Consider the following 27,687-nt stretch of genomic DNA (forward strand, 5'->3'; position numbering starts at 1 on the left):
GTTACCTTGAGGAAGGTGGGTCAAGGCCAGGTGCCAGTGCTGGAACCTTCTCTACTCAAGAGAGACAACTCAGCAGCATGGAAACTCTGAAACTGTTTTCTCAAATCCTGGATGTGGCAGATGGTCAAGGGGACAGAGAGCACACAGACCTCAAAACCAAGCAAGAAATGGGTCAGCTTCCAGAATCTGATTTGCTGTACTGAAGGCCAAGCTTTTAAGAAAAATTTTTTAGTACTGAGATAATACTGTTGCTTCCTCAGACCTTGTTGATTATATGGTCTATCTCTGTAACATTTTTATGTGAACCATAAGAATATGTTCCATTTGTTCTGTTAATATTAAATAATCAAGTGGACATCATGTCCAACTGGACATTGTTTTCAACAGCATTAAGACCTTTAAAATGATGGAAATGCAATAGCTTTTTACCTGCTGAATGCTAGTATAAGCTAATAAACAAATGTTTTATTCACTACAAATCGTGCTAATGCAACATAATGTATGCTGTAAAACCTATAAAAAGAGTGATCAAGCTGTACACCCATTCTAAAATGAAAAAATAGAAGGATTTTTTTTACCATGAAATAACTTCTATTTTAGGTTTCGGAAGGACTACCAGGAGAGTCATTGAAAGTTTTATAGGATTTTAAGCATTTTGAAATGGAGGTTAAAATGAATGGAGGTATACAAGAAACAGATTTACTTGCATATATCTTTCTCCAAAATGATTGGAAATTACATTATAGATGTTAATAAATTATCAAGGTATAATAACACATTTATTATTGTATGATTTGTATTTATTTAAATGGAAATGCTATTTATTATGGTTTTGTGATAACAAAAAATATGTGTAGTCCAGTGTGCCTCAAACCTGCTACACTGAGATATGATGTATTGCAAACAAAAGTTTGTCTTGTATTGTTGTATACAAGCTTATTGTAATCAGCCTTCATCATACACATCAATAACATTTCACAAAATGCTTCAAACTAGATATTGTAGCATTATATACACTTTCAAACATTTTATCACTACTGTATACCAATATTAGTAACTTATACTAAATAATATAGACCAATACATATTTAATTGTTTTTATTTCTAAAGCAGTGTTAAATTGATGTTAAATAAAACCAATGTAATGAAGAAAAATTTTCAATTGAAGCCTTTGAATATTGATCTTTATGGAAATACAATATAGTCGGCACATTAACAAATGTGATAATGAAGTTTGTTTGAAATGTTAAATTTCAGTACCTTAAATATGTTGTATAAAGATATATATAATGCTATTTTGTGACTACGTGTTATCCCCCACCCCTCTTGTTTTCTCGTGGACTGTCCGCAGAAATAAGAGAGTGATCTTTCCTTTACTTCTTCTCATTTAAACTGTTGAGGGAAGAAGAGAATTATATATATAGATTATATTGTAATTAAATCTAAATGAGTTATTTTTTTACTTTTGATCATTATTTTTAATTTCCATTAATTATTATTGCTGTAATGAAATAAAACATTAAAAAGATGAAACGGGAAAAATGATTGAGAATAATCTCAGTTGTTAACTGCCAGAAAGTTGTTCATGTCTATGCAACATTGAATGTACATAATAAATCTCATGTTAATCTGGATATGTGAAATGTAATTTTATTTTATCATAGAAATAGTTACGTTTTGCTGAAATTGAATTAAAGATTTCCTGTTCAGTTCATGTGTATATATTTATATATTTATGCTTAATTTGCTAGATTTTAATTGTATTTAAATATAATCAAAGCTACATCGAATTTGAAAAAATAAATTGATGTCAAATGATCATTGATGTTTTATAGTGCTAGACTGTACTGAAGGAAATCTTTTCCTGTTACTAAATTTAATTGAGTACTAGTGAATGATTTCAAATATTTTAAAGTTAATTTTGTTTTTATGGTTGTAGAATCAATGCCAATTATATATATATATATATATATTCTTAATGACAATGTTTTGTTTAGAATAGCATACTATATAGGTGCTCTAAGCAGTAAGTGTTTAAGCTGCTAATGAAAGCTTCTTTTGCTTGTGTACAATATATATAGCTAAATAATTGCAGTGTATGTGTTAAATGGACTTCTAATTCTGATACTTATGTAATCTAAGATTGTATTATAGTTTCTGTTGACAGTTTTCTGAATGTCATGTTGATACTCTGAGCCAGTAAGGTTTTTCAATGTATTTTGAAGCAAGATGATTTCCTTGTAGCCTGAATAGCTTATTAACTAATTAATAAAGAGATGGTAAAATCTGTATGACTTTACAAAAAAAGAAATGAGCTTTGACAACACTCCAAAATCCATTCAGCTCAAATGGCTTAGTAAAGTGCAAATATTTGGTAGTTGTGTGGATAGGTTACAAGATCCACTGCTGGCCAAATGACCACAGAAACAGACTAACCTTGAACCAGGACCATTAATTTTACTTTTACTCTTTTGCAATTTCAGAAACATTTTTATTAACTTGTTTTTATAAACTGTCTTTCATTACTTCTTTCATTTTGTCTATTACTATTCTCCAACTAAAAGTAATTTTCTTAAATTTGTCCCATGTTTTGTTTACCTTTTAAAAATGTTAGTAAAAGTTTCCTTTATAATCTAATTAAAAAGAATACGAAATTAGGCCTGTTTCTCTTGAAAGAATACCAGTTACACTCATTGCAAAGTCATAAAGTTTTAATTTGTGTTACCCACAAACATGTTCAATTAAATATTTCTTCTATACAATGAACAAAGAAGACATAATATTGTATGAACTAATTATGAAAAAAGTTCTAAAGTAGTTACTTTTGTGTTATACAACATCCCATTTGCATGTTTAAGGAATTTTTGTTTAAATACATGCCAACTCTAAAATCTCTTAACAAAAACTTTCTGATACTATTTATTTATTTGTTGTATTTTTGTTCATGTTTTCTGTTCTTTTTTGATACACATATTAAACCACATTCCCTTATAATCAAAAACAACATGCTTATATTTTTGTTATTACATATGACTATAGATAATATTAACATTAACTAATGCAAGGTATACAGACATTTAGACTTATTTAACTGTATGTATTTCTTTGTTAGAGCAGCAACGTAATCAGTCATTTAAGGAATATAGTTATTACAAAAAAAATGGAACAAATATGTAATTATTCAATTATTAAAAAAAAGAATACTAATACACTATGATTTTGAATGTTTTATTGTTTTAATATGTACTTAAACTTTTAAAGAAATTTTTGTTATTTGTTATAATTAATTATTAATTCAGGATTTAGACAAAGATATCAACCTGTTTAGAAATATGCATAAATGTGTTGGATTATGAGAAGTTTAAGGCTGCAATTATTTTTGCTACTACACTGAAATAAAGATTTTGTTTTTACTCATAACATGGCTGCTGTATTTTTCTGAGATTTGACTAGACCTGACCAAACCAACTTATGGATTATAGTTCTGAGATGATTGGGCATGGGATCTAATTTGATCAAGTGCTTATGTTAAGAATCTTGATAATCGCATTGTCTCCGATTCCGAAGATTAAGGATGAATGCAGTGTTTCAGTCCTATGAATAAATAAGTATTACACACCTTATTAGAGATAGATAAAGATTTACTAGAAGCAGATAAATGTTTAATCTATAGTAAAATAAGAGAAATGTGTTTAGGAAGCATGGAATAAGAAAACAAAAAATAAGAGTTTCTATTTTGTAATCCTCATAAAATGAAGAGAGCTATAACTATGAAAAGCTTGAAAAAATGTGGATTAGCTTCAATTGTATATTTTTGTTACGTTATACAGACATATATATATATATATGAATTTAACAAAATAATTTTTTATAACAATTATATCATTAATAAAATAAAGGCAACAAAATGATGCTATAGATATATTCTTTTTTTTATTGATGACTGTCTCCTGTAAAGTTTAGAAAAATATGTTGCATCATTGAATATCTGCTTCTAGCACTAAAATATATCATCCACCACAGAAATTTGTACTGAAAATTTATTTCTACAACTTTGATTGAAACATTCCACACATAAAATCTGCCATGAAGAGCTTTGTGAACTGTCTGCATCAGACAATCACATCAAACATTATTTAAAAAACAAAACTGGTCACATGTTGTAGTTTTATAACAACAGAAAATAGCCACTCACCCCTAGAAATTTAGCATTACAAAACAAACACAGTTTTGATGGGAATAGCCATTTTATCCCATAATGTTTCACTATATAACAGATAATATGACTGCACACATTACTCAACAAATCAAATAACTGTTGAAGTCATCACTTAATATATCAACAGATTTTGATATCCAACAGAGTATTTTTTTTTTGTGTTGTTTTTTTTGAAGGACAATTTAGCAATGGTTAAAATATACAAATGTCAGCATCTGTTATATACATTCAGAACTGATGTTCTTATTAATGCTATGATTTATTTTGAAGGAATGCGAGTTATCTGTTCATTGAAAACACACTAGGCACACTACACAGTGAATAGAATCACATCTAAAAATCCATTTCTTTCTCATTGAAAGACATACTATAGAGAATAATGTATATAAAAACAAAACAATAAAATGCTCATTTCAAAACAGTCGGAGCTTCTATTAAGCAAACAAAAACATCCCCCACACAGAAAAAAAAAAGTTCTTTCCCCAACCAACTTTTGTAAAAGTAGGAGCCAAAAAAAAAAAAGAAGAAAAAAAAAACGGATAAAATATTAGAAAAGAAGAAAGTAAAAAAAACAATCACAGAAACATGTGACTATTTAGTTATAATGAGACAATGTAGTGTTTTAAAAAAAAAAAAAGTCTCAGAAAGAAACAATGATGGAGTTTTATATACAAGCAGGTTTATAATTATTACAGACAAGGCTAAAAAGATGACAAGTGATCCTTGAATTAAGGCAATGTAAAACTTATGAAATGTATGTGTACTTCCATTCCAACATACACTCCACAAAAACTTGTTTTCTTTTATGCATTAGCTGCAGCCATGAAATGGAATGTTTTATTTTTCCAGGCTTGAAAATAATTGATGGAACAGATTTGAACGGAGCTTAAAAGTTTATTATTATCAGCATAGTGTTTAGTAATAAACTCTAGGACAACATACAAAAAACAGGAATTCATACATGAGCATTATTTAGATAGAAAAAAAAAACACAAAATAACATAGAAAACAATGCAAAGAATCTTAATTCAACTCACAGATAGTCAATATAGACAAAGACAACCACTAACAATCATACATACCATTGCCCTGTTACATTTCACAGAGAACAGACTTTCACATGATATTTTCACAGATACATCATACACATGAAATTTCACATGCTAGAAAAACGATTTGAGCATTTTTTAACAGGGAAGCTTTGAAACAATAAGCTTGTTATGGATCTTCGCATCTACATCTAATGTCCAACTCTTACACTAAAGTATTATTATCTTATAATCTAGTTGGATCAAACAAATCACTAGTACAGGAAACATAATAGAGCCAGACATTCTGCAGTTTGGGTATCACTGTTCTAGAGAAGATAACTTGGCTCCACTATCGACCCTTCTCTACAAGTTGCCAGTTGGAGCTAGATCAACAATTAATACAGAAACAGCAGGACACAGTTCAACAGCCCCAACACAAAAATATACCATCAGCTCAAACAAAGGTTGAGTTTCTCTGAAACAATCAGATGTCAGAACAATATAAACAATGTACACAGAAGAACAGAACACAACAGATGCTGTGAAAGCTTGAACTACATGGTTCGAGTGATCTCTTTATTAACAATACACTAGGAACACTTAACCCTAACCCTAAATAATGTTCTCTCTCATTATCTACGACATATCATAGATAACAATGTATATAATGTTGAGTGCTTGAACTTAATTGTACAAGTATGTAGCTCATACAATGTACAGTGAGGGATAAAAAAAAAATCCTTTAGAAAATCTTTATAGAAATAAAAGAAGCATAATGTCATGGTAGGTTTGGAAGGGAACAAATTAGAATGGCACATTGAAATTTGATGACAGAATTTATAATTTAGAAATATTTAACACAGGCATGATAATGAGAATATTGCACAAAAATTCTAAACATAATACTTCCGAGAGGTTGACAAATTATAAAGCAATAAATACTATATAAGAAATAAAAATTGACCCAGAAATGTTATTTTAAAAAATGATATAGGTAAAGAAAAAAAACCCAACAGACATGTTTTATGGTTTTGTTAAAAAGAAAATTTTTAAATAAAAAATCTTCTCCTGCTTGTCCCAATTTAATACATAAATAAAAACCTCTTATTTAGTTCACAATCTTTTACTTTTTATAGAACAAAAAGTACCAAGCCTACATTGCCTATTAGGCAAATTTTATTTGCCAACTTCATCATTGAAAAAAGTGATGAAAATTAAACATTAAGTGCAATGATGACTAGTGTTGAATTCATGTTTCTTCAACCAGAAAATAGAAGCAAATATATATTAAAATAAGAAATATAGTAAAATTATGATCATCAGTTAGCCTTGCCAGGATGTTAAAGCTTCATTATAATGCCTGCTTTAATAAACGTGAACTTTTGTTTTTAACAAGGTGAAGAACACAAATTCATCATAAGAAGAAGGAAAAAAAAAACTGGCTTGACCCCCAATTCAGATTGACATAGCATTGATAATGATATTTGTGTTGGCTTTATTCCAGAGTCAACAGTTGAATAATGATGGTGGTGGTGTCAGTAAACACAAAATAATGTATAAAATAAAAACATGTGTGTTGTACTTGGTCACTCACAGACCAGCAAACCTGAAAAAAAAAAAAAGCTACAAATGTTGAAAAGTAACACTAAAACATATCCAATTAAACACAAACTGGTATGTAGTGTTGTAACCCTGTTTCTCCCTGACTAACCATTTTTTCCACGTGCAAAGTAGGGTGATTTTTGTTTATTCTGTAGGATGTAAATGACCTTAACTAGTGTGTAAATGTGTTAAGAAACTTGAGTTTGGATTTCTTGACTGAGGATTGATTTCTATTGTGTTAGTGAATCAGGATATGTAAATTTGATTTGGAGATTGTGACATTATTTCTTTTCATCGAGGATATTAATTGATCATTGTTGGATTGTGGTTCTGCAATAGGAGAGATACTAGCGCTCTGAGAATCTGTGAGTTATTTTTTTTAGTTCTTTAGTTCAATCCCATGTCTTAACAGTATGAAGAAACTAAAGCCATTTTATAGGACCAATTAATCAAATATTTCTTTGTATGTACTCAATATGACAACTAATTTTCAACAATTCCCTAACAATGTTTCACTTAAGGCCTATTTATGTAAATTAAGATAGGGCAGACTAAGTGACCAAAGCTAATTGTCTCAAGTTCCCCTTTCAGACTTTGTGGTCTATAGGACAGATTGTGTTAATATTAGAAGATATTACGTCATTGTTTGTTGTTTATGTTTTATGCGAAAGCAAAGAATCGGACGGAAATATGACTACAGAACACAGATGATGTAAAGGTCATCTGTTTCTATGGCCTTCGGTTAATGAAGCTTGTTTAAATTATTTATTTTATTTGCTCCGAGGATGACAAAAGAAAGATGAAAATGAGTCTCTCTGTATTTCATATAATGAAAAATGTTTAACTTCAAATAGTGGATCATGTACACATCTTTTGACTATGCTCTATGTATTTTACTTGTGCTACCAGCTTAGAACTATGATTTTACAGTGCTCAAAAGTGAACAGAAAGGATGAAATACCATTTAAAATCTATAGCAGCTCACACATCCTATAGTCTGTATACCTAAAGAAATAGCTAATCATAGTACTTCTCCATAGATGTTCTCCAATGTTTTGTTCTAGTAGATTATTAGGTAACTTTGTGTTATGTGTCTTAAATTCTTATTACATCTACTTTAATAACAGGGTAAAGATAAACAACTCCACTCAAGTTTCCTATTCAGACTCTTTGTTTTGAATGTTTCATGTCAAGAATTGACACACCCAAGTTTAAATCCTTGGCTCAACCAAAAGCTAAGGTCATAAGCCAATATATTTGTACACATTTCACTTAAACCTTATTGACAGTTCATCTATTTGGGAAAAGAAAAACCCCAGTTAACTATTATCTTCACTATTTAACTTCTTACAAATACAGTCAAACCTGGTGAGGGGACATTAGGCGGGAGACACCCTTGCAAGACAGCCAATCTCAAAGCATCAAGCATGTTTCTACAGGATATGGTACCAATTCAATTGTATATAAATGAGATATGGTATAAACTCTATAAGTGGGTCTAGTCACATATGCATCAGCCCAATCAAAAGGATCCACATTGGTGGCTAGGAAAGAAAAATCAATAATTGTGCAGTGCAGGATGGAGCACTGTCCTATTGCATACTATGCACAGCTATGTCTAAAATTTTGACTACGGATGCCATCACTGTGGAGAGTGTATCACACATCTTGCACGAGTGTCCCCAATTCTGAGAGCTAGAGGAGCAAATATCTGGAAAATCACAAGATCTGTATGGAGGCTACACAAATTACGCATTACAGCCCAGAGCACTCAAGAAGGAGTAGAATCCTTCCTATTCTGAAATAAATTAGTTTATCTCAGGTTAATCTGACCACTGGTTCATTGGTCTAGCAACTTTTTTAGACTGAATCCAAAACTGAACCTAAAAGTAACAATGCTGTTCTTGTAACGTAGAATTTTTTTAAAAAATTGGACCAACCAGTTAAGGACAAAGTGATGCAATTTAGCAGAATCGACTGTGCTAGATACAAAAAATAATGGGCTACTCACCATACATAGTTTACCAAGAGAACTGTAACTGTGTTGGGGTAAAAAGTTTATCGGATCAACATTTACGCCCATAAGGGTCATTGCAAAAGTCAAAAGGCAGAGCGAGAAACCGGCTGAACAGTTCTTCCCCATAACAGGAGTAGGCAAGCATCACCAGAATCAGAGCAACTGCTGTCACAAACTGAACACACATCAACAGCCGCAACTGCATTTGTAAACTTTTAGTCTGTTTCTCAAGCTGCTCCACCTGTTGGTCAAACAGAAAAATTAGACAATCAAATGAACACTTTCACATTAGTAGATTGGATGGATTGTATCATTTTATATTCAAAAAATTTAACTAAGACATTAAAATAAATCATGTTTCATTCAGTCAATAAGTTAAAAAATTCTCAATTCCTAAAATATTTTACAATTTAGTTCTCAACTGAAAAGGATGACACACATATATTATTATTAAACAAACAAGGACCACAAACAATAATCTAACAAAAGTTTACTATAAAAGTTTATTTAATTATCAGCTTCACTCTAAACTGTAGCAAGCACAATTAATCGGATCAAAACTTAATCTGACCAGTCACCTATTTGGACCGAATCCATTAGCACTGAAACATTCTTATACTGTATTAAAATTGTGTACAAATGGACTAGTCAGTGATTAGGACCAAAATGATTGTGTCTAGAAGTGATCTGATTAACTTGAATAGACTATATTAACACAACAAACAAGCTTTGTTAACTAAATTGAAAAGCCTATTTAAGAATCATTCACACTTTACTATTTCAAAATATCATGTTCACAACTTAGAAATATCATCATAAACTCAATTTTGAAGTATTTGACTGAATTTACAACCAGCTTATAACAATAAAATTCAAATAAATATAAACCAAAAACTCAACACAAAACATGTTATTCAAAACTGAATTATAAAAGGATAAGATAAAATTCAAAAGAGCCAGAAGTGCCATTAGAAACGCAATGCAACCTTGGCAGATGTTCTACCTGTCTATCTAAATCCTCTCCACCATCTGCCTTTTTTTGACCAGTACGAGATGGTTGTGACTGATAAGTATCCCTAACAGCTGGAGAGCCAGTGTTACTCATAAACTTTTTCCCCATGCTGGGTGATGATATCATTGACCTTAGCTTTTCCTGCAGTAACAATAAAATGTTATGTAAAAGCTCTTTTCTATTTTAGAACCTCCAAGAATCTTGTGGAAGCATCCTATCAACAGCTTCCATTACTCCACTGTATAGAATTTTAAAAACCTGACAAGTAGGTGACAAAGCACTTTAGGGTTGATACATTTCTTGTTGCTTTGATCTATACATTAGTTAGCTCCCTGGAGAAATGAATGTAACAGAAAGCTAGAGATGAAAAGTGGATCATTAAACACTGTCCAGTAATCAGGGCTAAGAGTCAGATGAACTCATATGTTGAACATTATGAACAGTATAAGCTCTTTTGTTCAGATATTTGTATGACATGACGCTAAAAAAAATCCACAAGGTGCCCCCAAAAATGTATTCACATTTTAAGTAATTGTAAACTTGGCGTTTATTATTTCAAAAATGTAAAAATATTTACAAGTATATATTTTATTGTTGTTTTTTTCTCCATTGCCAGTTCTCAAACAGGTGTCTGTTTTTGGTCCAGATACTGCTGACAAAGCAAAGCAAAGGGAATTGCTCCCACCAAGAAACAATGCCCTTGATATTTTGGGGCACTCATGCTTAATAGCTTCTCTCCATTCAGCGACTGTTATGGGTTCTATTGCATATACTTTGTCTTTTAAGTTTCCCCATAAGAAAAAAATCCATGACGTCTGGTGAACAGGGAGGATTACAATTATTTAAACTGTCATTTTTTAGGGACATCATAATTATTATTATTAATCCTCCCATAACAGCAGGCAGAGCAGGTCTACCTTAAAGATTAATATTTGCTTTAAAAGAAACATTCATAACTTGTATTAATTTATTAGTAATCAAAATAACATTTGTTTTTCTCAGAAACACAAAATAAATTGCAGTAGTTTTAATGAGCACCCAAAGTTGGCGAGGAGCTTTAAAAGAGTTCGGTTTTGCTGACGAAAAAGTGCTGTCAATAAATTCCAATGCAAATCACATGTCACAGAGATATAGGATTCATGCCAAAGCAAAAATAGTATTAACAATGATGGTCTGGAGATGTAGGTCTGCATGCCTGATTTAGACTCTAAATGACCTTTCTATGGTGAACTGTGCATTGTAAAGCGTTCTCAAGGAGGTGCCTGGTTGTGTGGCATGCATTATGGACTATCATCTTGATGGCCCCAGGTTAAAACCTTGCTAGGTGCCATTTCTTATGGTCCAAAACAAGTAAAACAAACAATCAAAACTCTTAGCAGTTACTCTAAGAATGTGAATTTGATCACCATGACTTGGCAATGCTAGCCTCGTAAAGCAATGTGACAAGCCTTGAGGCAAAGAACATAGCAATATACCAAAAGATAAGACAAAATGAAAAAAAAACAAAAAAAAACTTGGAGAGAAAGCAGGCAATACTAGAGTTGGAAAATTCTCTTGACATGAAGACATTCAATGCCATCCAGATTGAATACAGTGAGACTAACCTTCGAAGCCAAGTTTTCATCAGGGGAAGTTACTCTTTTATCTCTGGAACTTACAGTGGTACACCTCATCCTGCATAAAAGCAAATAAATATAAATGAAGCCCTAGTGATTGCAAAGAGAGCATACACTTCTTACATTTCACACACTAGTTAAAAAACAACAACATACTTGTGTTGCATAATCTTTTCTAAAAAACAACAACATACTTGTGTTGCATAATCTTGTCTCTGGGGGCATCCTTGAAGAGAGCATTGGGATCAGCAACATTAGTGACTGTTGTCTCCATAGCCATGACCAGGAACTTGTCTTTGGCAACGTCTGCATTAAAATCTAGGAACAAACACGCACAAAAGCATTAACTAACTCATTGATATTTTTATAATACCTTACAAGTCACACTGAAACACTTGCCCAAAACCACAACAGTGCAATGACACAATACAATATCTGCACCTTACCCCACTAACATAGCAAGATACAGTACTTCATAAAAACCAACATGCTCATAATAAAGGATTGATCTATATACAAACAAATATGCTGACTTGATTTGATACAAAAAAAATTATAAATTACTTTTTTTTTTTTCCAAAAGTCATCGAATGAATACTCATCTCAGAAAAAAAATATGCTAAGCATTTTTTTAACATAATAATAATAATAATAATATGCAGCAAAAATAAACTTTATTGTTTTTTCCAAATAATTGTCAGGAAGTAGTTTAGTTTTAAATTTGGGAATCTGAATAAAATCTTCGTACCAGGCACAAGATAAACATAGACCTCTTCTTTCTTATCTGGTTTTATTATTCCAGCACTTGGTCGAACTCGAAATTTTTCTGGTGCTGTTGTTTTGACCTGAATTTGAAACATGTTACAATTGAAAGAGAATTAAACATTTTCTAAACAATGTATTGGATGATTGGGGTGAACACAATTATAATTATCAGAATGACTTAATGACATATTAGAAATAAAAGCTCACTACATGAAGGAGACTCAATTCATAATAACAAAAGGTATTTGTTTAAAAAATCAATCCTACTTTATTACAATACTGCTATTCAAGTCAGGACTTCATGGATTATTCATGAATCTGGACGCATACCACGGATCTCAAAAACGTCTCTAACAATTTTTGTAGAAATTTAATAGCTGATGTGTACCCTTTGGAAAAGAATTACTAGCTTGTTGGCCACAAAGCGGAAACTCTAGTTTTACCATTATAATTTTTCAAAGTAAAAAATAAATAAATGTTAATTTGGCTTGAGAACTAGATTTAGACCTAGAAGCAACATCAGTTTTGACTGGACTATTGCATTCAGGAATTTCCGAATGTAAGGCATTATTGATTCAAGAGTTTAATAAATTATTGTTCAGGAAAATTTTGCTCATCGTTTTGTAAATCTAGATTTAAAGGATTATCATCTGAATTATTCAATAATAAAAAAAAAAACATGGCGTAATTCGCTTTAGTGTAACAATATTATTGCAAGGAGTCTTCCCAGTGATCTCTACACAATCTTCTATTAACATAAGGATGCATACTAAATGTTTATGTATATCTATTTCTTTGTTGGACTCTTCAATGAGTCAAGTGCAGTAATTCTTGCTGAAACTGTGTTCAATATAAAAAACCTAAAGCCAAATTTAATTTTAAGATGATATTTTTAAAAATTACAAGTCAAACTAGAATTTCCATAATGTGGCCAATTAGTTAGTAATAAACTGTCAAATTTATAGGAATGTCATTTGAGTTGTTTTAAGCTATTACCCATAAGACTTTGCAAGCTAGTGGGAGAAATAGTAAAAACAAAGCAAATAAAACAAAACAAAATAAAATCTTACTTTAAAGGCAACTGGTACTGGCAAAGAATTAGTTAAAGAAATCATGTCAAATGAGTCTCCGCCATCTCCCACTTGAAAGACCAATTCTTCAGCGGGGCTGCCAGATTCAAAACAAAACAACAAACATGTATATCAAGCTAGTGGAAGGCAATGACAAAGTACCGGTATTGATATTAATCATTTTAATAAGTCAACATTGACAATCATTTGATACTAATTGTCTAGGTCAGATAGTCAATGGCTCCTTTTTTACAAATAATAATATGGCTTGTCTTCAACTCTGACTGCAGAATTTCAAGTGGCTATACAGCTCTAGCTGCATCTACATATTTTGCCACAACCAAGACAGACATAATCCTTGTGGGCCGGTGGTCGATTTAGATTCTCTTTTCACTGTTTACACCTGTCCTTTGCAGAGGATATTCTTTTGGTCTCAAATATGTATCCACGCCTTTGTAAGTGATCCTCAAAACTGTCTCGCTCTGATGAAATGTTTAAATTAAGTGTGGTATTTTAAGACAACACTAAGAACTGAGACTATTTGACACACCAGTGTGTAACATTCTTATTCCTTTGAATGAAATAATTTAAGCTAAACTCTTTTTTTTCATTTTTTTTATTCTTCAGTATAAATTTTACTTTATTTTCTATTAAAATTATTAATTATGTTGTTTTTTTTCCACATTCATCATTATGAAATCAGAATAAAACATAACATCTTCAGACAAGGACAGAACCAGCCTTGCTATAATCTATCATGTAAATAGAACCAACCTCACTGTTAACAGAGATCCTGCAAAGGTCGAAGGTGATGTGAAAGAATGTGATCTGTTTAATGATTGTTGGCGCTATAAGGAAAACAGCAATGCAAGAATAAAATAAAAAACTAAAACAAAAAACAATCACAAAGAATTATATTAAATGTTCAACTCAAAATAAAAATGTTAAAAAAAACAACAGCATAAATAGTAGTCTCTCTAAACAACAGAATAAAACCAAACTAAAAATATTTCTGAAACAAAGACTTTATTTCTGTGAAGGATAGTCTGCAGTGCTGTAAGAAGTTAAGGGACCTTTAAACTTTCACCTCATTGTGCACAACTGACTGACATTTTTCAAAGCAAAATTAATTAGTAGTAAAGTAGTTCAAAATATTGGCAACCTAAGTTTATGAATCCGCAAACCTGGCTAGGATAGTGTCATTAGAGAGAGCACCAATCATTTAAAATTTAATACCATCTGATTTATTGCTTCTTACAAATTGTTAAAATTAGCAAAAGTGAATTTAATATGAAAAAAAGAAAATTCTAGAGGTGTAGGATGCTTTGATGCATTTTAAATATTAGAGGTCAGAACTACTTCAAATATAATTTTTATTTCTTTTCTTACAATTTTTTAAAGAATATATTGAAAGAATATACTGTTCTAAATTTTTAGGCTTCGTTACAACTTTGATATTTCTTCTAGAAAAGAACATTTCTTTCTGCTTAAATATCAATAATATTTGTTATAGAATGAAAAATTAATCAACTCTGATCAATGAATAAAACAAATGAAACTAATCAGAATGAATTATTTGTCTGGTGTTAAACATTAATGGCCCCCAAAGAACTGAAACACAATAAATATGAAACTGAAACAAGAAAACTCAACAAGGAAGGGTGGAAGTTTGATCACAAAAGTAACACCTTATAAAAAGAACGCCTGGTGTAGGAAAACCCTGCATATGAAACATGGGCTGAAAAAAAGAAACAGACAGTTAATCAACGAAACAGTTTGAAATACTTTTTTTTTATCTACCACATGTTTGTACATATAGGTATGCCTTAAACTGTTTTTAATTCAGAAAATAGTCCAGAATATTTCAATACATCTCAGTTAAGCCCACATTTCAATACATCTCAGTTAAGCCCAGAATATTTCAATACATCTCAGTTAAGCCCAGAATATTTGAATATTATTCAGTTAAGCCCATAATATTTTAATGCATCTCAGTTAAGCCCAGAATATTTCAATACATCTCAGTCAAGCCCAGAATATTTCAATACATCTCAGTCAAGCCCAGAATATTTCAATACATCTCAGTTAAGCCCAGAATATTTTAAAACATCTCAGTTAAGCCCACAATATTTCAATACATCTCAGTCAAGCCCAGAATATTTCAATACATCTCAGTTAAGCCCAGAATATTTCAATACATCTCAGTTAAGCCCAGAATATTTGAATATTATTCAGTTAAGCCCAGAATATTTCAATACATCTCAGTTAAGCCCAGAATATTTCAATACATCTCAGTTAAGCCCACAATATTTCAATACATCTCAGTTAAGCCCAGAATATTTGAATATTATTCAGTTAAGCCCAGAATATTTCAATGCATCTCAGTTAAGCCCAGAATATTTCAATACATCTCAGTCAAGCCCTAAATATTATTGATACCCTGCAGTAAATGAACATACAAACAGCCCTTACCCTGACATCACTGGAATTATTGTTTCGATTCCCAGCAGACCGATGCCTAAGAACTGGTTTGTTATAGTTGTGGTCAAGTGAGAGGTCAGGCTCACTTTCGACTTTCGTTAAAGACAGGTCAATAGATCTTGTGTCTTCCTGGGCTTCAAGAAAATGTACCTGCTGATTCAATAAGTCAATCAGGAAAAAAAAGTAAGAGAGCTTCTCTATTCTTATAAAAATGTTTATTGTCAGTTTTTAATTAGAAATCAAATAAGCAGAATATTCATGGCTAATGGCTAAAGTAAAAAAAAATTAAAATTTCAAGATTTTTTGTTACAATCTTTGTGAAAAACTTTCATTCTGATTTCTCAGAATAAGGTTGCTGGTCATTTCATCCCCTGGTAATTTCATCCTCAAATCCATCAAATAATTGTAAAAAGTATGAAATATTTGATATATTTATTTTTATTTACATGAAAAATAAAAAAGAATTATACATTAATAAATAAAAATAGAACATAATGACATTAAAAATATAAAAATGTAACATCTATAGATATAGAGCTAATGTAAAAATTGCTTTTGCGTTTTAATTAAAATCAATAACATAGGCTATTGATAGAAGACGATCTATTGATTTGTATTGCTGTACATTGTTTGTAATTTCTTAGCCAGTGTTGCGTATTTCTGGACATCAGTATTTATTAGAAAAAATTAAACATTATATCAGGGTTTGAAATGACACACTCAGATTCAAGAAAAAACAATTGACAAAAAAAGGTAAAGTGAAAGACTGCCATCAGTTATCAGCGCCACGATCATAAGTATTCTAATCGTTCTCATATCTCAAAAGATTTCCCTTACTTCCACCACACCTTGGCTTTTTGATGATAAATTTTGAGCGCAGTGCGGCATAATTATAATTATTCTGATCGTACTTCTATCTCTAAAAAGATTTTCCCCACTTCCACCACACCTTGACCTTTGATCATTACATCACATTACATCATTTGCGCAGAATAATATTGGCATCCCTACAACAAACAGAAACATTATAACTAAATACAAACCCCTAATTACAATACATCTACATATTGATATATATTCTTTCATTTCTTAACAAGTATGAAGAGAGTAGGGGGAAGACTATAATAACATGTCCAAAATCTCAAAAAGTATTCTAAATTAGCATATTTATATATTAGATGAAATGAGGGTTTAAAGACAAACTCTTAACAACACAATTACTAAGAAAATATATTTAATTGGGGATGAAGTGACTGATCACTCAGAATAATATATTTTTTTATTTTGTTATCTACCCCCCCACTCAATGTGATTTTTATAAGATTTCCCCACCTGACAATTTTACTGCTATATTTTGTAAAATAAAAGGTTATATCTGTTACACTTAGCGCGATATGCCCACAAGTGTTAGACGAACTACAGACTGCCCAAAATGTATCCTTAGTGCCTGTGATAAAACATGTCACAGTTTCTATGATAAACCAAAATAGACAGTTTCAAAATTAATGATTCTGTCCATGAGGGACCAGAGTGCCCAATGACAGACCAAAGCTGATACAGTAAAATACAAAATTGTACCAAACCTTTTTGTATGTTTTATCTTCAGGGTAAGGAGAATGATCAGACATTCCTGGCACATAGACAAACTGGAAGGTGTCCTAAAAAAAAAAACAACAACTCTATGAAAATAGTAATATGCAGTTCAAAGATTTTTTTCAATTTAACAATACTGTCTGAAATATGACAATTCAAATAAACTTAAAATATAAGAGAACAAATTTTTTTTCTTTTTCTGCCATTATCTATTTTGTTTACCTTTAAAAATAACGGTGAATTTGAAATAAATGTTAAAGGGAATATAGATATAAAATAAGTATTTTAAAATTTAATAAAAACCCATGGAAAATTCAAATGTGATAGAAAATGGATCTACTTTATGTGCCTACTAATAAAGCATTAAGGTTAAACAATAAGGTGCATCACTCAAATTTAGAAAATGTTCTTTTCCTTTAGAAGCAAACACTATGTGAACTTATTTCAAAACTTGATACGCCATCACAATAAGTGCAGGAGAACTTGTACAATTAAACTTGCGCTAAGTACAATTAAGATTTTAAACGTTTTATTTATTCATGAAGTAAAAGAGAATTATTTTTTTTGCTGAACTTTTCTAGAAGTCAATGAGCCTAGAGCATAATCTAAATGGAAAGGAATTTTGGTTAGTTATTTTTGTTATTATTGATTTGTAAAATTATACTTAAGGCAATTAGTATTATATTATTGCTCAAATTGTTGAATGTGTTCAGTCTAACTAACATTCAAGTCATCATCTTATTGCCTGAGTTTCTGCCTTCCCCTAAGAGCTTGTCTTACTTTGAAATGGCAGAGAATACAAAGTTTTTTTTTTACATTAACTCTTCAAACATCTGTGACAGTAATAACACCTACATGAAATAATAACTCTTTTGATTCTAAAACACAGAGATCCTAAAGTCATCCAGTTGACCTGACAAGTCCTATTGCTACCAAAGCCACACAGTTCCACACAGTTCCAATGAAAGACTTACAGTTCCTCCCATGTATGGTGGCAAATCTTCAGGGCTTATATAATTCTGTATATCTGATTTGGTGACAAACTTGATCTTAGCAACAGCCTCTGCATTCAACCAGCTTTTGATCACTCTCCAAGCAGCTGGACAAACAAAATGAAGTGAATGACATTAAATATTTTTTTTTAATGACAAAATCTAAATAAATGAAAAGTATTTATATTTGTTTAACTTAGAGTTTACTATACTTTTTTTTACTAACAAATTAATATATTAAGAGAAACCAAATATATACATATAGATTGACTCACCATTAAAAATCCAAGGCATGTCGTAAATTAGTATATAGGCTGGCAAAAAATTAATTAGAGTAATTAATTAATTGAGGTAAAAATAGCTGACAAGCATTAAAAATACTTAGATTTTTAAAAACTATGATTTAAAATGTTACTTTAAAAAAATTGACTGTATTTATATAGGTAATTCTTGCTCTTCAATCCCTTAATAATAAAAATTCGGTAGATATGGGTTGAACAAATTTGACTACCACTCTTAACATATATATTCAAATCATTAGCTAACTATAATCAAGAAACCAGTAAAAAAATTAAGATCGTTGCTATAATTTAGGTCAAACATTTTATCTTGTCTAAAAAGAAACAAAAGAAAAATTCCATATTACTCTTAACAGGATATTTAGATCTTAAATTGCTTTTCTGCAAATTAGAGTAAATATGTTTTGATACTAAATTCACTGTTGCATTTTTCTGGTTGCATGTTTCTTGTTCTTGTTTTTTTTTATTTTTGAAACAAACGCTAATAAATAGATCTTAGAATAAGACTGTTTTATTGATCCTTGTGGAAATTTGTTGTGTTTACAAGGACTCTTTTATCCAATAAAAACAACACAACAGAAACATACACAAATATAGAACAGAACTAGAATGGGTATAAGGGCTGTATTTTAGCAGTAAGTATGTATTATAACAGCTTGTCACAGCTAAAATAGTAACTTTGTTGTACTTAAGAATATTTACTGTGGATTAGTTGAACATAGAGCATGAAAGCATGAGCATGTGAACATTATTTATCAGTCAGTGAGACAAGAGTCAGCTTGGCAGTAAGTTACTATACAGTTGACCTGAGAGTTAGAGAGCAGCCATGTAAGAAGTTATGGGATAAATTATTAGAGAACAGTGAAGTTAGAAGTTACAAGCTAGGCAAGTAGAGCAGTCATGTAATTGTGTAATAGAAGTAATAAGTCATAGCTCAACTGGATTTATTGATACTATTTCATCATTACATTAGTGTTCATAACTATTGTATCCAGTACTAAAGAGTTAACTTACGTGTGATGCAATCGAAGGCATGAAACTAATTCCTGTCAGAGTAGATACCCAGGATTTTTAAACCCGAAATCAGAGCTAGTGAGTTAAATAACACATTTTTTTTTTTAGCATTAAAAAAAAAAATGTTCACTAACCTAGGAATGTTGGATAGTAAAACTTGAAGAGAGAGATGATGTACTGTACAAAATCTATGTCCTGTAAAGAAAAAAGTTTGATTGAAGAACACATTTTATGAGTTTTCCCAATGTGGTACTATTGACTCATCAGGGATGAGGTTATTGACCTCTTTGTATAAAAATTAGTCTAAGTATGGAAATACTAAACTACAAGTACATTTGAAATGCTGTCTTTCAAAGCCATCAAAGGTGCAGATCAGCAAAAACTAAAATTTTTCTAAACTTTTGTTTTTAGCTAATCTTTCATTCACAAATAAAAACTATCATAGATATTTTTGCCCCTGTCTACTAATAAAATATAATGTATTTTTTTTTTTACCTGTTTAAATCTAGAAACATTTCACAACATTTTACTAACACTCATAAAATGGTTGCAACATTTTGGTTATTTAAACAAGCTTCTGACATTCCTCCAGAAATTAAGATGATTACACCTTACTCCAAACCTCCTGGAAAAATAGGGGATAGCAGCGGGCAGGGTTCAAACATGGGGCCATTGAGACAATACACCATAGCGCAAACCACATGGCCAAGAAGCATCTTTCTTCTTTTAGCTATCCAAATACTATCAACACAATTATTTTGAGAAGGTATTCATTGCGTTTATGTAACGAAAACTTAGAATTTTTAATACTTTTAACTACGCCTGTGAGACTCTTTTGGAAATATTAAATACCTTGCATTCTTGATTAAAAGACAATCTTTTACGAAAACGCTCCCATAAATAAGTTAAACAACCGAAGAACAGGAGTAAATTAATTTAAGAAGAAAGTGTATGAACTGGTCATATTGCAGGAGTTAATTTTTTTTGTTTAAATCCCAAATATCATTCAACTTTTATAAGTTCACATAAGGCTAACGATATGCTCATTTTAAAAAGCATTGCTAACTGAACTCACCATATTCACAAGGCCGCAATTTGTCATGTCCAACAGAACAACCACCTGGGAGAAAGGGTTGTTATAGAAGGCTTTTTCCACAACAAAAGCAATGCCTTTCTTCTCCACAGTCAGAAATTCAGCTGAAGCATCTTTCTTATGAACTTTGACTTTCAACCATACTTTATGGGTTAAAAAAAAATTGTTTAGAATAAAAATAAAAACATTTGTAACACACCTCTGTTAAATTACCATCTTAACAAAATAGATCCCACAAACCTACCCCTTTTCAGACACTGCGCCCACCTTTATGAAACTATAAACCATATCCTCTTTGAAAACCCCATCATAATCCACCTTAGGCAGACCCTACTACCACTACAGCCCAATATAACCAACACCCTGTACGGCAGTGCTGAACAGCTGAAGAGAACAGCACACTATTTTTCCTTGACACAATCTGCAAAAAGCGCTCACAGCTTAGCAGCAAAAAGCTGGCTAGAAGAATAAGAGGTAAAAAAACAAAAACAAAAATTTAGAAGTATACTCATTATCTGAAACAGTTTTATTTAGCCATAGACACAATGCTGTTTAACTGTTTAATTCCTAGTTCATGACACAAATCTGTGTATAGGATACTATAATTGAAGTCTTTGATTTACTACTCCTAATCAATGATGCAAGGAAGCAAATACAATAGTATGATAGCCCTTAACCTTTTTTTTTTTTAATATTATTTTGAAAGCAATTAAAAAAAGTGTATGAAGAAAAAAAAATATGTTCAAACTTACAGATACGATGGCCTTGCTTATCCTTCTTGTGGAAATACAGACCACCAAGATCAATAACATCTTTCCCGAAATCTGCCTCAGTCAAGTCTATTTAGGATGAAACAAAAGAAATCATTGTCATCATCATCATCTGTCCCATATCCCATTTTTACCACTCAGCAGCTGTTCTTAGTAGGATATCAAGAGAGAGGCTGATCCATTCTTTTATATTAGTAGGATATCAAGAGAGAGGCTGATCCATTCTTTTCTATTATCCTGACAGCTTCAGATGATCCCTTTCTTCATGCTCCCTCCACTATACTAAGATAAAATGTGCTTGGTTTTTCATCCTATGTATAGGATGAAATTTTAGTAAGAAATAGTTTAACAATTGAAAAAAAAAAACAACAGAAAAATTGAACAGAAATTGGTGAATAGAAGTTATTTAAAACTCTTCCAAATGTAATTTGAATTATACAACACAAATATTTTCCACTTTAGCCAGTTTATATTCCTGAGCTGCAAATTATTTCATAGGACATTTGTACATTGTCTCTACTAAAACAGAAGCTGATGGCTGAGTAAAAAATTCAAACTTAAAAAAGATTGAAAAACATTATGATGCAATTAGAAAATATTACTAAAAAAATGTTATCTAATTCAATTTGTGTGAGTGTTATCTTAATATTGTTCAAATTCATTGGTTGCAAGCAAAAATTAGATTTAACTTAGCCAGTGAGGTTATCATGGGTTATGTATTTATGTCCAATTCAATAAACAAAAAAATGTATAATTAAGTTTTATTTTATGTAGCCTATTTATTACTTTTTAATGTAAATTGGCATAAAATATTTATCCCCATTAAATATTTGATTCTACTCTAGGTAGATGTAAAAAGCTCAGTGCTACTACCATTTATTTTCATTTCATTTCGAAACTTGAAAGAGGAGTGCAGGAGGTCAACACCTTCATCTAGTCTGTGATCACCTCTGATATATGTACATGCGAACTCTGTATCATTTTGTAGCCTTTGTAGATCTCGGGCATCATAATCGCCTTTTGCAATGTTCTCTGTGGAAGACATTAAATTATGCACTAACCACTGCATAATATAGCAGGAGGGAAGATGTCTATTTGATCAACTTACTGCAAGGAGAGTGTCAATGGAGCTTACAAAAACTCTAAATCTAAAGAATTGTTTTTCTCTCTCTTCTTTTAAAAATATCTTTGATCATGATTTTTAAACTCAATATTATATTGAATGACACAGAGGAATGATAATTTTGTCTATTTTTAAGGGAATATGTATGAGTTTTTAAGAGATTTTAATAACTTCAGGAGATTTTCATGACTTTTAGTATATTTTGCAATTTCAGAAGATTTCCAGGAATTCCTGGAAAATCAGGAGTTTGTGGTAACCTTTAAATAATAAGTTTAAATGGTTTAATTTAATAATTTACATCTAGAACCCATAGGTTGCAGTGGCCTAAGGCCGGCCCTGGGTTAATGTTTGCTCTATATTAGAAATTTAGACTCGGATTTATCATTTACAGATGTGTTTAAGATAATGTTCAAGGGATGGTTACTAGTATTTGGAATTATGGGTTAGGTCCAAGGGAATGTTTTTTACTAATACTTGGGATTTAGGATTAGGTTTACATTACAATGTTTTCCTGACATGTAAGTTTGAGATTGGAGACATTATTTCCAAAATGTGAATGATTATATTTAAGACTATACATCCTGTACAACAGCAGGTGAAAGTCTGAAGTGCACAATATAATTCATAATCCACAGATATATAATCTAGCAGCTCAAATGAAAGTTAATATTAATATATAATATGCTTTAGAAATAAAACAGAACTATACCTTGATAGATACTACAACTACTAAGTCTACTCTAGAATAAAGTTATTACTATATAGATTCTACTTGTTAGGACACGATTAGGAATTTGGCCTTCAAAAGTTATTTCTTTCATTAAAAGGGTAAAGTTTTGACTAAGTGACACTGATGCAACTATAAACAAAACTAGGATTTAAAGTGTAATGAAAGCAAACACAGAATAATCTTGGCAGCTTTGGAGAGAAGCCAACTTTAGCTTCTGGAGTAGATATTTAACTTAGCAATATGCAACGGTTCGTTTCATTGCGTATTAAACCCCTAGTTCGACATCATTCATCAGCATTGAGTATTTCTGCATTGTTGGCTTTTCGCCTAAATAGATGTTATTTGATTTGGTTATTGAGTATTAACTCTGTTTTAATCTGCACAAAAGACACAGCACAGAGGTGCCTACCATTCTATATATACTATATAATATATAATATAGCACTACTAACAGTACACACAGGCTACACATGTTGATTTGTTCCCATGGCTGGAACCTCCACTCCTTTTCTTTTTTAAAATTTCAATAAATGGGCCACATTTGAACACATTTTTTTTTAGCCAGTGATTTAGTGTATCTGTTACATTTAGACCTTAGTTACAATGAAATTTAACGTCCCACTCTCTTTTCTTCTCTCTCTCTTTGAAGTCTTTCTCGGATCCATACATTTTTGTTAATTTTTTAACATTTTTTAACCATTACTGACTATATCTATCATATTCTATGTCTATGACTAGTCTAGTATGAATATGACTACTATGAGTATGAGTAATGACCAGTCCATTGACTTGACTAACCTGCATATTTTTTTGAAAAATTTTCCCTTATGTACAGAATATTCTCGTTTACCTATAAGAAACAAAAGACGATAAGGTAAATAAATGCAAAATTTATTTTTTAGATAACCAAAATAAAATAGCAACGTAGACTCTACTTGATAATACTGTTTTTCTAAAACTAGATCTAATTCCTGATCCAAAAATGTAGAATCTAGACTCAAGATCTATTTCAACTGTAACCTACCCCCATGATCACGATTTGTTGTTGAAACGGCTGATTATACTTCCGGGGCATTTACGTAGGGGATGTCACTCTTGGTTAAAAAAAAATCAAATAAAAGTCTCAAAGGTCATTTAAAATTAAATTCTATATCAATTTTAGAGATAAAGGTCCTCATCATAAAATGACTATAGTTCAGGGGCGGACTGGGTGTCAAAATCAACCCGTGCATTTCTATACTATCCGGCCCACAAATTGTATGCCCTATGATGGTCATCCAATCACACCTGTCATCAAAAGCATTGTGTCAAGTCTAGGTAATCATGAATGTGAGCGGCAAAAATTATTTTTCGTGACATTATTTGTTGACACTGCCTGGCCAAAAAAAAAAAATCCAGATTTTTTTTATCAAAAATAATTTTTGCATCATTAAGTGCTGCCAACTAGATATGAGAAACACCCATTAACGTACAGATGTGTTAATATTAGACAAAATAATTTAGACCACAATAAATAGTTATATTTTTTTTCAGATTTATTGCAATGAAATTTATTTTTTTGTGTGTGATAAATAGATGTTACTTTTCATTGTCCCTGAATTATGAATTATTACATTCTCTGAGTAAATGTATTTTTACATTAAATATTAAATGCTAGTCGACCAACGGTGTAGCATACGCCGCTACTTTGCAGAGTCGGCCTTAGGTCACTGCAACCTTTGCGACCGCAGTGAGTCAGGCACTGTCATAGGTGTAAATTATTAAAATAAAACCATTTTATAACTTATAACATATTTTCCGTGGCCTCCTGATTTACAAGACGCTCCTGGAAGGTGATTTATCACAATTTATGGAAAAAAGATACTTGCGTGTGTAGGCCTACTGTGATGGTCCTGCCTTGTATTTGTTGATGACTGTCTGACTTACAGATTACTCTGGAGGCATGGGCAGAGGCGGCCTTAGCAGTGCATGGGGCCCTGGGCGATTGTCATATGCGGGGCCCTAAGCCGTAAGTGTAAGCTATATATCCATACCACATCACATCACGCTAATGTCCGCCTCTAATGCTGTAGGTCTTATTTTTGTTACAAAACATAGTACCTTACGTATGTACTGTTCTATTGGCTGTTTGACTACATTACATAATGTACTTCATGAAAGATTTAGCCTTAATCAACGTAACTAAGGATTAAGACATTTGTTCATGAACAATCAACAAACTACATAATTATATTTCTGCTAAACACTCTGAAGGTTAAGATTATGGCCGCCGCAAGAAGAGCGCAAAAGGCCGATTGTTGATGCGAATAATGTGTGCTTGAACTCCTTAGTGCTTTCCCTTCATGTTTACATCATTGTATTTGTATGCCTGGACAAGACAATTGGCGATGTCCTGACCAACGTTCACCAGCGCAGCAAGAAGCGCCATGACAAACCCTTTCCTGTTAAGTTGTCAACATTAGGATACGTCCAAAAAACTCAATATAAGGGACATCAGCTCTTTGTGGCTAATATCGGGTGTGCAGTCAAGAATGACGGGAAAATATTTTGCAAGTTTGATTTTATCAATAATGTTCCCTTTTACTTCTGATGCCATAATGTTCATATGCTCGTTTTGAATCCTATGCCCGATGTAATGGCCGTGAGCCTCGGCGTTCTTAATTCTTCGAAGATGTACTTGCATGGTTGGGTCGACTTCGGCTATCACCGTTGTTCGTTTGTTTCTCTGTTCTCCCATGATATGCGGTGTTGTTTTCTTAAAGGTACTGTACAATCGCTAGAATTTTTGTTAAGACTGCGCGCTACAGCAGTTTTACTTTTCTAATTTTTCTTGCATCACGTTATTTGTTGTACTACCATTTGACATTCTCAGAGCTCAATCCAACCAGAAAGTCACACACTTAACGGGATTTACAGAAACCTCGTGCTGCTGAAGTTTATGTCATGTAAAAAGCTTACATAGAAATAGTATTTGGTATTATAAACATGCCTGGAAAGATTTCCAAAGATATTGAGTATATATGAGAACTGTTCTGGTTTTCGAAGCTGACAGTGTCAAGGGAATCTCCAATCGCGGGGCCTGGGGAGGTTGCCCCATTTGCCACCCCCTAATTCCGCTACTGGGCATGGGCGTAGCCAGGGGGGTTGGGGTTCAATAATGTTCCCTTTTTCTTCTGATTACATCAGGTCCATAAGCTGTTTCAAAACTGTCATATCTTTGACATATGCTGATAACGCGAATGTTTATTTGTATAGCATCAGGGCCTCTTCTGACCTTGTTAGAATGTTCTTTGTGCAAACATTAAATAACTTTATCCTGATCAATTTTGTTGCTGCGTAGTGCCACTATGTTCACTGAGTAATTTGACAACATATATATTTAGAAGCAAGCATCGTCTCAACAGACAAAACGTTTAATAATCATAATAAAATAGTGCGAAATAACTTGGCAACTCCAGCCATGGAAATACATCACTTAGAACCCATTTATATTACATCTCGTACACGTATCTCTTACACAATACATATATACATCTCCTTACTCTCAGGAGTCCAAAAGGTAACTGAGGTTTTCACCCCGTGGTCAGTTACAGACCAATTATTTCTTCGTAAATAAGGCACGAGATAGTCAAATGGCTATTAACTCACTTCATGTCACATTGAATTTCAAACGATTATGTGACAGAAATCTATTCCAGATGTTATGTTCTGGTGTCTGGGCTGTAAATTGTTTGATAGTTAATTTCGAGCCTTTCCTGTTTCGTGCAATCTTTAAGCGCGCGAGAGAGTTGTCATGTTTTTTACACCTTCAAATCAATTAACTTCTGATACGAAGCAACTTAGCATATAGTGATTTCACTGAAATAAAGTTTATGAGGATAAGCTATATAATTGTAATAAACTGGAATAAGCTAATCTGTAGTTCATGTCCGACCATGTACGCTTTATTATGGGCTTGCAATTCAAAATTCTATAGCACGTAGTCGTGACGATTTTTTTTTTCATTTGCACATAATTATAGCTATCATTAGTAAAGGCCTAGAATATGATAAAATGTTATTTTCTTTTTGTCTTGGAGGAAAAATTCTAGTCAGCTGTCAATTTGAGAAGATCTTTGAATTGGATGGCTGCCTGGTTGTGCGGTTTGCGCGCTGGATTGTCGTTCAGATTTATCGATGGTCCAGGGTTCAAACCCTGCACGCTCCCATCCCCCGTCGTCCTGCGGGAGGTTTGGACTAGGAAGTAATTATCTTCAACTCT

At 31.9% G+C, this 27,687-nt stretch overlaps 2 protein-coding genes across 6 annotated transcripts in view; one reads left to right on the forward strand and one right to left on the reverse strand.

The window, feature by feature from the left end:
* LOC106075768 (serine-rich adhesin for platelets-like) overlaps positions 1 to 3,420 on the forward strand; it is a 72,630-nt gene extending 69,210 nt beyond the window's left edge. For both annotated transcript variants that reach the window (XM_056038467.1, XM_056038468.1), the window contains exon 6: positions 1 to 3,420. In XM_056038467.1, coding sequence (XP_055894442.1) covers positions 1 to 203 — 203 coding nt within the window. In that variant the 3' untranslated portion in view covers positions 204 to 3,420.
* On the reverse strand, positions 2,731 to 24,511 carry LOC106075833 (motile sperm domain-containing protein 2-like). 4 transcript variants are annotated; one of them, XM_056038470.1, is made up of 18 exons: positions 24,452 to 24,511; positions 24,226 to 24,277; positions 22,448 to 22,606; positions 21,557 to 21,643; positions 20,787 to 20,947; positions 19,846 to 19,906; positions 18,674 to 18,712; positions 18,381 to 18,505; positions 17,397 to 17,471; positions 15,805 to 15,963; positions 14,107 to 14,180; positions 13,333 to 13,429; positions 12,246 to 12,342; positions 11,692 to 11,815; positions 11,486 to 11,555; positions 9,873 to 10,022; positions 8,864 to 9,110; positions 2,731 to 6,856 (listed from the first exon to the last, which is right to left on the reverse strand). In XM_056038470.1, the coding sequence occupies exons 1-17, from the start codon at positions 24,500 to 24,502 to the stop codon at positions 8,919 to 8,921; spliced, it is 1,773 nt and encodes a 590-aa protein (XP_055894445.1). In that variant the 5' UTR covers positions 24,503 to 24,511; the 3' UTR covers positions 2,731 to 6,856; positions 8,864 to 8,918. The 4 variants fall into 4 exon arrangements, with proteins under 4 accessions (XP_055894445.1, XP_055894444.1, XP_055894446.1 ...); XM_056038469.1 differs by having other exon boundaries at positions 15,805 to 15,966; XM_056038471.1 differs by lacking the exon at positions 14,107 to 14,180 and adding an exon at positions 15,021 to 15,070 and having other exon boundaries at positions 15,805 to 15,966.
* Between the last annotated feature and the right edge of the window lie 3,176 nt (positions 24,512 to 27,687).

The sequence above is a fragment of the Biomphalaria glabrata genome, chromosome 8 (assembly GCF_947242115.1).
Source record: "Biomphalaria glabrata chromosome 8, xgBioGlab47.1, whole genome shotgun sequence".
In the NCBI taxonomy this organism is placed as follows: Eukaryota; Metazoa; Mollusca; class Gastropoda; family Planorbidae; genus Biomphalaria; species Biomphalaria glabrata.